Source organism: Sinohyriopsis cumingii, chromosome 16 (assembly GCF_028554795.1).
Source record: "Sinohyriopsis cumingii isolate HCF-2022 chromosome 16, ASM2855479v2, whole genome shotgun sequence".
Lineage (NCBI taxonomy): Eukaryota > Metazoa > Mollusca > Bivalvia > Unionida > Unionidae > Sinohyriopsis > Sinohyriopsis cumingii.
Window position 1 is genome coordinate 71,408,332 of NC_142976.1, and position 15,327 is coordinate 71,423,658.

Genomic DNA, 15,327 nt, shown 5'->3' on the forward strand with positions numbered 1-15,327 from the left:
GTACGACTTTATCGAAAAAAAAATAAACCATTACTTTTTCACATCACATGTATATAATGTTACATTGGTATGCCGACTTCGTCACGCGACGTGGGCACAGGTATCTTCAAGCTGAGGCTCCCACAGGGGTTTCGTCTATAATCCTCCTAATGTTTTTAATCTTACTAGAGATCTCGCGGCGTTTTTCATAAAGCTGCCCGAGTTTTTTTCGTATTGTTTCAACGGCAGTGAATAACCCAATGAATACGCTTACGTCATTGCCATACAGGTTCTCATTAATTGTATGTTGTAATCGTTTTATAAAAGAATACTCGCGGGCTAGCGTAAAACGCCCCCGCTTCGATTGCTCGTTTATAACCTCATAATCGGATAATATTTCCTCGCTGTTGAGCCTATCAGATAATACAATTCCTTGATTTTTTAATTTTGAAATCTCAGTTAATATATTATTGATGTCTTGGGGATCCATATTCTTATAAACATCTTATTCCTAATATCAAAAATTTTAATAAAATTATTGGGGGGTCATTTTTGACCCCGTTTTTTGTATGGACAGTACAATGCCGTAAATCTCCACTCGATGTTGCAGAAGTGTTTGTGGCAGATTACAGGCATACATATACTTAATTATGGACAGTACAATGCCGTAAATCTCCACTCGATGTTGCAGAAGTGTTTGTGGCAGATTACAGGCATACATATACTTAATTATGGACAGTACAAACAATGACGGGGGCGTGGTTTGCACTCAACCGAACCAAAACGCAACCCATAAAAATCAATCATGGTTGCGTAGTTGGAAAAAACCAACCGCGCACACTATGAATGATAGTGTGTGGGCTGCGTTTTGGTTCGTTTTGAACTTCAACGAAGGGGGCTTTATCCCCTCCCCCCCAATTATATAGAAAAAAAAACATCTAACCGTTTCCCGCCAGGCAATTGCCCGCTGCGAGGCGCGAACCCGTAAATTGTTGACTCGAGTTTCATAGTCAAACATGTTTGCATCGGACTACGGACGCACCTAACAAATAACGAGTTTTTAAAAAATATAAGCACGTAGTGCGTTCCAGGTGAACGCGCATAGGTAACTCATTTACATTGAAACAGACGACTATTTGCAATCACGTGACAGCATAACTCTATCATGGCGACTTCGTCATACCCTCACGAGTTATCCCCCTTCAGATATGAAAATCGAATTCTATGTCCGTTTTTACTTGAGAAAGCTGTTTGATATACTCGTTCTGCAACAAATCGTACTGAGGCGCTACAAATGTCAAAATATTTTCCTGCCTCATTCATTGACTGAAATATTTTTTCCTCGTGCGTTGATGTATCAAATGATTTGACGCCCCTTGCTGCTTTTGAGTACTTACCAGTCTGGCCTTTTTTAATATTTTCACTCTGAGAGATAGCTTGCAGATTACACAGTCTGTTATTTTGATAATTAGAATCAATGTGATCAATAACGAGACTATCTTTGATCAATTCGTGGAAACATTCATAGATGATTCTGTGACAGAGATATTTTTTCCCTCCAGCAGTAAACATTAAATACCCGTGATTGTTTTTCCATCCAACCGGTTTTTTTAGTCTGCGGTTTTTAACAATACCGTCGCGAGATGCCTCGTAATTGACGAGCAGGGGATGCGGCTGAAATTCTTGGTCCATTTATATAATAATACTACTTGTCTAATTTATTATTTGGTTTAATTATAAATCTTTCAACATAGTCTTGGGGGGTTTTGATGACGGAGTCAGCGGTGGGGTCAATGACGGCGTTTTTAATTCGTTTGTCATAATAGCGTTTTAGTTCCCTGTATCGCTTTCCGCCACAATTAATACACAACTGCGATTTTCCTCTTACACCGACGTGACAAACCAAGCACGGGAGGGGGCCAAGAGAACCATTACGAACGCTTTGTAAATGATACCCGCAGAATTCACCTCTACATGATTTATTGCACGGGGTTATCGACCCAATCATCAACCATTTGCATTTATTCATTATACTATATTCTTTTATTTAAATACTTGTTTTAATTATATGGATGAGTTCGAGAGATTAGCAGTAATTAAGCCCTGGAAAAATATTAAATTCAATCTTGATAGAGTCCTCAAGGACGCACCAAAAGCGTTAATAAACGATAGAACCCTGTTGAGTAAAATACGCGATTGTATCGATGAATTCAAGCGTGATGGTGCATCTCATAGTTGGTCAACATTTCGAATTGATGGCGTTGTTGATGCTACCATGAACGACAACCGCGCAGCAACGATAATATCACAACTTGACGGTAAAAAGTATTTCTTCAGAGTAAAATTCATTGTCCGGGTGGAATCAGGTGATTGGATCATACGTGATAAATTTGAACCAGTTCTCAGCGACAAGAAAACAGTCATTGTTAGCCGCGACTCCAAGCCGGGGTTGTTAACCGGAATTGACAGACCATACTATGAACGAGCGTATCCTGAAACAGCAGTTGTTTATGGAATATACCCGTTAAATAAGAAACCTGATAACGGAAAACTGAAACCGATGAAACAGTCAACGGGGATAAATTGTGTAGCAGAACGAATAATAGAGCATTTTACAAATGCATGTCGAGGAAACAAATTGACTGATTTACGACGTAGCAAAATCAACCAGTGGGAACTAACCGTAAAAGAGCGTGGAGCGACCATCAGCGACATAGCGAGATTAGAAACGTCGTTGAGATTTCCAATAACCGTTACAACGATAACCGGTGAAGTATTATACGAATCGAAGTATAAATCGAAGGGAGCCCCAATCAAAATTATTGATCATAACGAACACGCATGGACGCCCGCGATCACAGTGTTTCCACGGGATAGAACGGTAAAGTATATCCCGGGGGAATTTATACAAGATGGTTTTCTCGCGGAGAGGAAACTATTTGATGCTATCGCTTATTTGTGTAAAAACGACCCTGTATCAGTGTGGTTACTTCGCAGCGCTGATACCTTTGATCAGTTTGTAAGACCAAACGGCGAATTATATCGCACTGAAGCATTTCACAACAGGATGAAAAAAACCGCCATGGAATTTGAAGAGCATGATGAACAACTGCTAACAAATTGTTTTACGATTCCATCGGTTGTAGCTCATGTTGCAGCGAGGAAAAATGCGTGGAGACCAACGCGCAAGGAATTTCTACCGGATGTACAATCCAGTTGTTTGGAATACTATCACGGTGGACTATGGAACACTGAATACAGCCGCGACGCTATGATCTCGGTTGATATGGTTGCCTGTTATCCAGCGAGTTTTCTCGGGTATGGATCCGCCGCTGAGTATTTCAAACGATTTGGACACCCCAGACATGAAATGACTCGTGTTGCTATTAATGGACCACTGCCTGATTTTGATTTAACCGGATTCGCTCGCATAGTATCATTTGAGTTCGCGGCAGGACTTCATCGCTGTTGCTATATTTGGATCGGTAGACACATGGCTGAAAAGAAGTGGCTGCCAATAGCGTTGCTACGGTACATGATTGATTGTAGCATGCTTGTATCGTTGATTGTCAGTGACGCGATTATATCATACCAGGCGCAGACTGAAGTCTGGTTACCAGAACCGGAGCGTCTAGATAGCATAATTGACGAATCCAGAAAACACATCGATGCCGACGAGGAATATATCATCGAATGGTCCAGGAGGATATTCAACCAACGAAACCGCGAGGCAAAAGATCTCGGTAGAAGAATAATTGGTAAGTTCACACAAGGTGGAAAAAACCACGACTACAAACGATATTGCTCACGGCTGATTATAGATGACGCAGAATATGATTTCGTAATCAAGGACGCAGTGGCGAAAAATAGATACGTGAACTGCGAAACAGCTTTCTTGTCCAATGAAACAAGGTTGGGTACAGTTGTTACCTACAGCGATGGAGACAGCCCGGCATACCCGCATTTGAGGGCGTCTATGCTGGGTTACGCCGCTATCAATTTATTCTCGATGATAAATAGATTTCCTGACACCGCGGTTAGAGTAGCCGTTGATTCGTTTTATGTTGACGTAGCGTATAAGGAAAACGTACCCGAGTTTACTAGTCCGGACGAGAGTTGGGGTACATGGAGAATTAAAAATGAAATACGACGCGATTATTCCCCGTCAGCAGATGTCGCCGTTGAAAACAATTACCTACGCGGTGATAAATTGTCAGAATGGTCTAATGCACCACCGTGTTCTGATCCAATTTGTAGACACAAGACGGTTTATTTAAGCGGCTGTGGCGGGTCGGGAAAGACGACTCGGGCAATTGAATTATTTCGAACGCGGGCAAGTATAATCGTGCTTACACCGACCCATAGACTAGCGCGAGAGATAAAACAACGAAATGTTGACGCCGTTACTTATCACAGCTTTTTTCGATACAGCGGCGGTGAGTGGACTCCTGATCGAATGGGTGAAAAATTTATTCCTGAGGTTATCATCTGGGACGAAATATGTACTGTTTCGTTAGACGTTTTACAAATGTTTCTTGAGTGGTTGCTGCGCGCGAATACAGCGGTAATCATGTGTGGCGACCATGGCCAACCACCACCATTTGTCGGCGAGGGTCCACATGATTGGTTAAAGGGTTTTGTGGACTATTATGAAGAAACCGATACTGATTACCGGGCACTTGATGAACAACTGCGCGAGGTTAAAAAATTAATCAGATTACAGCCAGATAGAATTCAATGTGAAATAATCCGCGAGGTGATTCCGGAAACACCGTTAAATGAATTCTGGGAAACATGGAGACCAAACGATTTGATTGTAGCGAGTAGAAAGATAGTCAGAGACACACTTCAGCGGAAGTTGTTTGCGTTGCATAAGGAAAAGTTTCCAACGCGTCCAGTGCCGTTGTGTTATAGACCCGCGGACACACAGCGGCAGAACATTGAAGTTGAAATCCCGGGCCGGACAGAAAAACAAATTCTCGTGCTGAATGATATCGTGCTCGTTGATATCAGCGTCGTCGAGGACGTGCTACGTGCTGATAAATCCCCGTGGACACTAGGATACGCAACGACAATACATTCCTCGCAGGGACTGACTATCACGGATACAATTGTTTGGATGGTTGATAATCGCATCGAATGGTCGAATCTAGTCTATCTTGCAGTGTCCAGAGTACGAAGGATAAATCAGCTTCGAAGAATTGTTATTGACGGAGTCAGTGACGGAGTCAGTGACGGAGTCACCATCGATGCAAGCGTCATTGATAGAAAACTCTCGGGTTACCGCCAACAGGATAAAAAAAAACAGCGGCATTTTGATATTGATGCCGAATTAATAATTGCGTTACGACAACAACAGAATAATCACTGCGCGAGTTGCAATTGTATAATGAGTTGGCGCTATTCGGATAAAGACGCTCGCCAATTTACCGTGGACAGGATCGATAACAGTCTCGGTCATGTCAAAAACAATGTGAGGTTGACATTTCTTGAGTGCAATAGACGCAACGGCGCTAGTTAAGACCACGCGGGGGTAATTGAGTATCGTCAGGTATCACTTGTAGTTGCTCGCGTGTAAATCCGCGCTGAGGAGCAGTTGAATCCAGTCTATAGATCGGTGGTCTACCAGTTGATCGTGTTATCGTTGATATGTTATGTGTGGTAACACTCCAAATAGGATCAGTAGCTCTTTTTTTACCGCCTTCAAGCTCTCCTGGTTCATACAGATATCTAACAGTGACATCGCCGAGAATCGGCTTGGAAACGCTATCTATTTTTGATCTTCCGGGTATATACTTTTCTTTAATCGCGTCGCTGGGCTTCATGTTGATTGCTCGGGTAATCTCGTTATTTAACGCGGCAATTACGCCTGGCAACCTTTTGACCCATTCACGAGATCGTTTTTCTTGGATGAATTCCTTCGCGTATTGATATCCAAATAACCGTTCAGCAACAGTCCGATTGAATCGTTCAACAATTGCCTGATCACGATGTAGCGCAGTATGACCTCGTCGTATCGCGACGCTATGATGTTTCAGCGTTGATAGAACAGCGCCGCGAAATTCACTACCGGGATCAACTTGTAATAGATTTGGCCAGCGCAGAGGACCTCTTCGATAAATTCTTTCAAACGCATCGGCTACTTCAGTTGCTGACTTTGTTTTTAACGGCTCCGCTTGTTTGTATCGACTCGCAACATCAACTACGGTTAGCGCGTATTTGTAACCGTTGTCATGCGGCAGAAATAGTATATCAGCCTGATGAACTTCATTAGGTACGCTGACATCAAAGCGCGAAAAGTTGATTTGTTTAGGCGGTGGTAGATAAATTTGCCATATAGCCTGTTTGGATAACCAATTAGCCGCAGTGGTCCTCGTTACTTTTGCAGCGCTTGCAAGCTTACCAATTGCGGCCTTCCCCTTCCAGTATCCTCTCGGAGAATAATAGATGGATTCCATATTGTTATTAATTACCAGCGCCCATCATTAATATACCTTTCATAGCCGATTTTACCAACCATGAGGCCAATTTTTCTTTGACGGATTTATCAGGAATAGCATTTAACGCGTGAATTAAGTTTACGTCCGCGATATGACGCTGTTGCAAATCGCTACTTTTGTAAGCAACATCATGAGCATGACACGCCTTATCGATAGCGTTTGTTGGATACTCACCGGGTTTGGGCTGATTTTGATCATCGAGTCTGATATCTAATCGTGTTCCGGGGCCACAGTAGCTATATCCTGGAAGGTGCTTTTCTCCTGGATACTTTGCCCACGGTGTTCCGGGGAGTTTTGATAACCTGGCTGCAATATCACCTCCTCGCTTTTTTTTAAAACATCCCCGGGTTTAATAGAAATAAATCTAAATTTCTTTGTACCGCATTGTACACACTTGCCAGTAAGCGCCGATCTGTTATTTCTTGTTGTAGCGGTTGTCATATCATTTGTGCCAGTACGCACTCTACACTTTACACAATATAGATCCATAATTTATGTATAGAGACATGAATATAATTGACTTTTCAGCGACTAAAACAAGAGAACCAGTTAAGCATGTTGCAGCGTTACCAAACTCGATCCGGATGATTATCATCGGACCATCTGGATCCGGCAAGACGCAATTGTTACTTAATTTAATAATGAGATGGATGAAGTGGGATAAGTTGTATTTAATAGCCCCTAGCGTAGATGATCAACGATGCTACGAGGTGTTGAAAGATTTCAACGAGAATGCATCAGCGATCGCTAAAAAAAATGTCATCGAGTTTATTACAGATATCAATGATGCACCAGGTATCGATGATATTGATGGCGACGTTAACAATCTAGTCGTGTACGATGATGTTATGTTAGACAATCAAAAAAACCCAGCTAGGATATTTTCCAGAGGCAGGCATAAAAACACTGACGTGATATATGTCACTCAACGATACACTCAGATTCCAAAAGTAATCAGAGACAACTGTAATATTCTTGCTGTATTCAACGGCGTTGATACACACACGCTACGAAATATTTGGCAGACATGGTGCGGCGGTGACATGGACTTTAATGTTTTTCGAAACTTTTTTAGTCATGCTCAGTCGACCCCACATGGATTTGTAACGATAAATTTACATGATCCTCGGACACGATATCGTATCGGACTTGACCAAATATTCGGTTAAATTGCAAATAACCACTTAGCAGCAGGGGGGGCGATGACATCGACGCGGTCGTCGATGTGCTTACCGGACGCTGACGACGCTGGGATCGGCGCGCAGAAGGTATTAATTAAACCAAATGACGTTCCGGACAATTGTCGATTTGGCCCCTCGACGATGACAACGACGACGACGTCGTTTTTTTTTTTACCAGGCGCTGACGACACCGGATCCGCTGAGTGCAGAAAGTACTAATTAAGCCAAATGACGTTTGGACAAAATGTCCGATTCGCCCCCCCCCTGCTGCTGTTAGATTCATTCTGACTTCATTTCATCGTAGTGAAGACAAGCCTAGGGTAGGTGAATTACAAATCATACAGTAAATAATAATAATAATAAATACACGATGTGCTTTCTATGCTCTAAAGTGAATGTATTTTTAATTGTTCCATACCTAGCATTAAAGCTTTGCTGCAAAATAAATAACAAGTTTTATGTTCTTCTGTGTAGGTAGCGATTACCTGGATATTTTATACAAAAGACGTGGTCAAGAGCGGTAAAGAGTTCATCAAATCGTTTGGTTCAAGTAATGACGATCTACTTATTTCTCTAGTGGATGTTGTTGCAGGTACGAGATTAAAAGGGGTGCATGGCAAACAGTTGAAAGAGAAAATAATTAAGAAAACAAAAATGACGTGTCCTATGTCATATGAAACTTAAAAATGACAAAAGACTGAAAGGACGAAACATAAAATTGGACAAATTTATAAAGGGACATTTGTTTGCATGAAATGCCCAAAACTTTAAAAAGCGATCATTGAACAAATATATAAAACGATTGGTTAGCGCGATTACATCATACTGTAAACAAGAATAATATAATTTTTGCTTCTTTAAGCCATGAAGCAAATGTGTTATAACGTTTGCACCCATAGCAGATAAGCTTTCATGCAAAATAAATAGCATGTTTCATGTTCTTTTATGTAAGCAGCGATTACATGCATATTTTATGCAAAACGCATGTTCAAAACCGGTCAACAGTCCATCAGTTGATCTGATTCCAGTAATGATGGTTCATTACTTTACTACTGTACAGTAATGGTTACAAGGTTAGGGTTTCAGTTGCTTGTCACACCTTCTTGCATGTAAATTTAGTGTGGTATTTTTTTTTTCAATAATTCGTCATGTTCATTATTTTAAATTTTCAATCTTTTGACTTTTTTGTTTAAATAACTTTCAGATAGTAGTTTCTATATTTTGTCCATGAATGATTTGTCACTGGCGCCGCAAAAAGAGTTATAAAACTTGTGATATTTACGCAAGGAAACATTTTTATATAATTGTAAACATTCAGATTTTTTAAATTTCGGACATGAAAGAGTATTTATTTTCTTGATAAACATTAGCTATAGAGCTGGTCTTAGTTTTTGATATTGTGTGTTTAGCTATAAGCATTTTGTTACATTTATCAATAAAACAAAATTGCAAGAAACAATGGGATTCATGGAAATTGTTATACATAAATGACTTATCACTGAAATTAAAAATTACAAATACGTATCATGTCCAACGCAGTATCATGGATTGTGCAAGAATCAGTTAGAGAAATAACATCTGTGAAAATAGTGTTGGCATAAGAATGAACTTTTGTTCTTTCATCAAGTATTTTCCATGAAGCCACAACATTCCAGTAGTCCTCTGTTTAAATTCTTTTTAAGCGTCGTCGGCCATTGGACTGATTTTGTCTGGTTTAGTGACCTTGGTAAATGTAACTGGGATCCTTCTGAGTTATCGAGCAGACATCAAAAGGCTTTACAAGGGAGACTACTCTAAATTCTTGATAAAAAAGGAGGACATCGGTGCATCCTCTATAGTGGTAAGTGATATTTTAGACCAGATTAATGTATTTATTCAGAAACACGAAATATTTAATGCGACTAAATGAGCGCTTTGTATTAACAAACAAACAATGTATGATCTGGCTTCTATTATTTTTGTTTTTGCAGTTTTAAATTATTCAAGTCACGCACGTGATTCATGCTCAGCTCACATGTCAGATAAAAAAAAAACTTGCACTGTGCAGGGATAATTATTATCATAATTTTCCTCTTTTTCTTCCTGTATATTATTATTATTATTGTTATTATTATTATTATTATCATTATTATTATTATTATTATTATTATTTATTATTATTATTATTATTGCCCAAAGTAGAAATTAAAATTGAATATGGAAATAAACAAGAGTGGTTGTATTTCGCAGAGGTGGCTATCTCAGAACTTACGAAAAGTGGCCCTATGACCATACAGAGGTAAAGATTGAACCATATTATAAGTATTTAGGATGGATATTTTTCATCAAAAAAAAAATCTTGGTATATGTGCCAGAAACTCTGTCCTTACAGGCGCTGAAGGCTATGCATATTTTGAAGCAAAGTCTTTCAAAATTTGGCAGATTACCCGTAACTGGATTGCATCGTCTGTTTGACGCGAAGACAGCTTGTATGCAGTGTATAACATATAAACGTATTTTGAAATATCGGTTAAGAGTACTAAAAAATGCCAGCAGACAGAGATCCTAAACAATGCTACAATTTACAGTTAAGATTGGGGGGGGGGGTAGTGATCGCTAGGCTAACAATGTTAAAAGGCTTCTGTTTACATTTGGATTTGGCATTGTTTGGTGTCCTCAGGTTGTCAATGATGAAAATATATTTCTTAGATTGTTCAGCCAGAGATGTGAAGATATTTTTTGGCAAAAGCTGCAGCATGAGATTAAGTCGATGGAAAGACTGCATTTATATATAGGTCATTGGAAGTAGAATTCATTTGTCAGATACCTAAAATTGTTTGGAGATAGCGATTTTTGTTATATAATCATTATGCGCAGAGTGGGGAACTTGCCAATCAGAGGTAACACGGGAAGATATGAAAGTGTTTGCCTTGAGGAACGATTGTGTCAAATTTGTAACCTTAACATCCAAAATGAATTCCATTTTATTACTGCTTGACCGCTATATGGAGAAATACTAAGAAAATATTTACTTCCCTTTGTATATAAAAAATCTAACTTTAAAAATTTTTTTAGGTCTTTTATACAAAATGATACTAATAAAATTCTGATGACTAATTTATCAATATTTATTACAAAAGCCTTAAAGATTAGAGAAACCGTTTTATCAATGACTCCTGCTACATAAGATTCTAGATCAATACCAAAAACTTGATTCATGCAAGTTCTAGGGTTTCCCTGAAATTCGTTTGTGTAATTAATGTGTAATATATACTTGCATCTCATCCAATTCGAAAAATGCAATAATGATTACTTTCATGTATATCACTTCCAATAGATTTGTTACGCACAAAAGCATCATATTGTACCGCATGATGTATGGACATGTATTATGTACCCGTGGTATATATTACAAAAATACACTATTATTATTATTATTATTATTATTATTACACTATTATTATTATTATTATTATTATTATTATTAATTTATTTATTTATTTTAATTTTTTTTTCAGTCACGAAACCTGACCTATTCTGGATCACAAATTGCATATATGTTATGGGGTAAGAACATCCAATTTATCCCCATCATTTATTCATTTATTTATTTCTCCATCAATTCATTGAAGAATCTTTATCATATCATGTACCATCCGCGAGAATTTTTGGACTTTTTGAGGGAATGCAGTTTACCAATTTTTACTATGTCTTTTAAGGATTTTATATTTTTGCCATTACATTTTATATTTTGGGAAAATTATAGAATTTTAACATCCGTACTTTTCATATTGCAGTCCTGTATGTTACATTTATCAGGAAGACTTATCTTGCTAATGCTTTTGTGCAACGAATAATTTTATATTTTTAGATCTTTACTTTTAATTTCCTCCATATAGCCATATTTGTGCTGTGGTTCGTTAAGCACAAATAAAAACATACATACAAACATACATACAAACATACATACATACAGACATACACACACATACATACAAATATACATACAAACATACAGACATACACACACATACACACACATACACATACATACATACATACATAAGTACGTACCCATGCACGCATGCATACATACATGCAGTTTAAGCGTGGAAAACGTTTTATTTACTACTGTATTTTTACAAGATTTTTGGAGTTCTAAACAGACATGATTTAGAATTAAAGGATATTGTCTTGAAAAATAAATATGTTATTCCAACATGTTCTTTATCATGATTACCATAACAAAATACAAGTAATATTAGTAGCAGTAATATATCACAGAAATTACAAAAAAAGCGTACTAGTCCTTTCTAACCAGAATTTAAATTGGTTAAAATCGCTTTTTGTGATGCCGAAAACTAGAACAGTATCAATTCACAACACAAGAAAGGAACTACTTGTTGTATTGATGTGCCCTTCTTGTGTGTTTTGACAATATTTATAAACAAAGGTTAAGATATAGTACTGTTTTTTTTATTAAGATTCGTTATTGTTTTCAAAACTCAACAAAGCATTCATGAAGTCATAAATCTTGAAAATCGAATACACGCTATGTTTGAGCAGCCTTCAAGAAAAACCTGTACAATATGAAGTTCATTTCTTAAAACAATTTATTAACCTGTTTTGTAGAATATTTCGACCAAGAAGATTATCTTGTCTTCCACACCACTTATGTTTTGAGCTAGACGAAAGATTTATTAGAGTTTAACATTATCAGTACTGATAACCTATATTTAATATAAACGACGACTCCTGTTTCAGGATTTATAATTCTGTATACTGCTTTTACCATCCTCGGAATGATTGTGGCAGTGTTTCTCGTTTTACCCATAACTGGAAAGTTGCCCAGTTCTTTTCTTGGCCCGATTAAAACCATAGCGTAAGTATATGTAACTCGTACTTAAGTTTTATGAAAGATATCTCTACATACCGTATTCTGCTAATGATAAAGATCGTGATTGATGATAATCCCATTCCCCTCAAAACAATATTTAGGTGTTTTCCTTTTCCTCTTTCTGATTAAAACGGCTACCTCTTTTTGAAAAAAGAAGCTGGCCATGGTCTTTATGTCGAAATCCAAAAGAAGGTGAGATAAAATGATATTGATATAGCAATCAAGTAAAATACCCTATTTCAAGCTGCTTTGTCTCATCTGCAATAGTCGATACTACACATAGCAGTAGGTATTGCAATAGTCGGTAGCTAGACATAGCAGTAGGTATTGCAATAGTCGATAGCTAGATATAGCAGGAGGTATTGCAATAGTCGATAGCTAGACATAGTAGTAGGTATCACTTTTCCACTAAAAACAGCAGTATTAACAATGTTTCATTTCCATGCTAAAACTTGTGCTTATCTTTTTTTCTGCGTAGTTTTGTGAAAGGATCTGGAAACATACATTATCTCACCTTCACTAATCAAAAGAATCGTCGATCCACTTTGTTCCACATCCTTGTGGAACGCATGAATGGACGACAATTGGCTGGTGAAGAATGGCTCTACCTATTGGTACCTTCTGTCGTCCCCGTAAATAGTACCAAGATGATTCACCACCCTTTCACAGTTCAACACGTCCTCCAATTATATGACGATGAAATAACATTTTGCATATATCTTTTTACTTAAACTTATATATTGGGTTCGATCCCTCGCCTTATCATGGAATAAATTACGTAAGTTAATTCTAGCATTTCCTTCAAAGGAACTGACGCTCTCATTTCCGAAACGAATTTTCAGCATCTCAAGATAAGACCGTTTCATCATTTCCACTGCTGAGTATTAAATCCATCTCTGATATTCTTGAGCGATAATAATTTTAAATTAGCCATTGTGGCAGCCAGATTGAACAAAAGATCGGCACCGTTTTCATTTAAGATAAACAAGACACAATTAGAAATCTTTCGGGTTACACTGGAGAACAAATTTTTACAAAAGTCATGTTACTGAAATAAAATTAGTCAATTCTTATCAATTTTTATGTGCTGAACACGAATATGACAGTCAAATTGCAAAATTGGCTCTAGTTTTTTTGTAATCTGCAAGAAATTAATGTTTACATAACGAAATGCATTCCAATAGTAAAAGGTCAACTGTAATAGCCTACCTATAAAAAATCAAGTCATTGACTACATCTTAGATTTCTTCGCCTGTCTCTTGTACAGCTGTTCGGGAGCATCTCTGAGGAGTGTCCAGCAGTAGTCAGCCAGCATTGTAGTGGACCATTTTCCCTGGTATCTTTGTTCCATTGTTGCGATATCTTGATGAAAACGTTCGCCGTGTTCATCACTAACAATACCACAGTTGCTAGGAAAGAAATCCAAATGGGAATGAAGGAAGTGAATCTTTAGAGACATATTGCAGCCAAGTTTCTTATACTTCATCAACATGTCTTCTACTAGTTCCTTATAGTTTTCTGCCCTAACATTTCCGAGGAAGTTTGTAGAAACTAGGCGAAAAGCATTCCATGCTTGTTTCGCGTCACCTTCCAGCAAGTTGTTGAACCGGTCATCTTTGAAAAGCTCTCGAATCTGAGGACCCACAAAAACTCCCTTTTTAATCTTTGCTTCGCTGAGTCGAGGGAATTTTTCATGCAGGTATCGGAATGCTGGCAAAGTCCGGTCAATGGCTTTCACGAAGTTCTTCATCAAACCTAGTTTGATGTGAAGGGGTGGTAGCAAGATTTTCTGAGCCTCAACCAGAGCTGGGTGTTGGATATTCTTCTCTCCAATGGCTACATTCTGCCTGTGAGTCCATTCCTTCCTCATGTAGTGCATTTCCCTTGCTCGGCTATCCCACTCGCATAAGAAACACATGTATTTTGTATATCCTTGCTGCAGTCCCATTAAAAGGGCAACTACCTTCAAATCACCACAGAGGTGCCAGCTGTACTTGTTATACTCAATGGAATTCAGTAGCTGCCTTAAGTTATCGTATGTCTCTTTCATGTGGACAGCATACGCTACTGGAATAGATGGAAGAATGTTTCCATTGTGCAAAAGCACAGCCTTGAGACTCAGTTTCGAAGAGTCCACAAATAGTCTCCATTATTGTGGGTCATGAGTGATTTTTAAAGCATTCATGAGGCCCTCAATATCGGAACAGAATATCAGATTACTTTCCTTTCTGAAGAAAGGCTCCAATTGCTGGTGGCGCTTTCGATATGCAGTAATTGTGACATCTTCTTCTAGAAGATTCCATTGTTGGAGTCTTGATCCTAGCAATTCTGCCTTGTTCTTTGATAAGTCCAAATCACGAATCAGGTCATTTAGTTCTTCCTGTGTTATTCTGTGTGGGGTTGATGATGCACCACAGTGAAAATCTGGATCACTGCATGCTGATGGACCAGGAGAAGAACAGGTCGACTCACCTTTGTCTTCGTCAGATGAATCAAGAGAATATTCTGCTGGAGGTTCTGGAATAGGAAGTCCCTCACCATGTGGAACTGGTCTCAATGCAGACGGAATGTTTGGGTAGACTATTCTCGACTTCTTTCGCTTCGTTATTCCGCCGGAAAGAGGAGGAACCAAGCAGAAGTAACAGTCACTTAGGTGGTTGCTTGGCTCTCTCCACACCACTGGGACTGCAAACGGCATTGATGACCTTTTGCAATTCAACCACTGTGAAAGCTGTGTTGTACATGTAGCACAGCATATATGCGGAGCCCAAGGCTTGTCTTGGTCACCAAC

The 15,327-nt window shown here is 38.6% G+C and overlaps 2 protein-coding genes across 2 annotated transcripts in view; both read left to right on the top strand.

The window, feature by feature from the left end:
• The window catches only part of LOC149780752 (stimulated by retinoic acid gene 6 protein-like), a 176,746-nt gene that overhangs the window by 145,313 nt on the left and 16,106 nt on the right, over window positions 1-15,327 (top strand). The gene's annotated exons all lie outside the window — the stretch shown is intronic.
• Window positions 1-15,327, top strand: part of LOC149780753 (stimulated by retinoic acid gene 6 protein-like) — a 205,759-nt gene that overhangs the window by 38,512 nt on the left and 151,920 nt on the right. Inside the window, exon 10 of the mRNA XM_089937827.1 lies at window positions 8,135-8,252. Within this exon, the coding sequence (XP_089793953.1) occupies window positions 8,135-8,252 (118 nt within the window). The remainder of the gene's footprint in view (window positions 1-8,134; window positions 8,253-15,327) is intronic.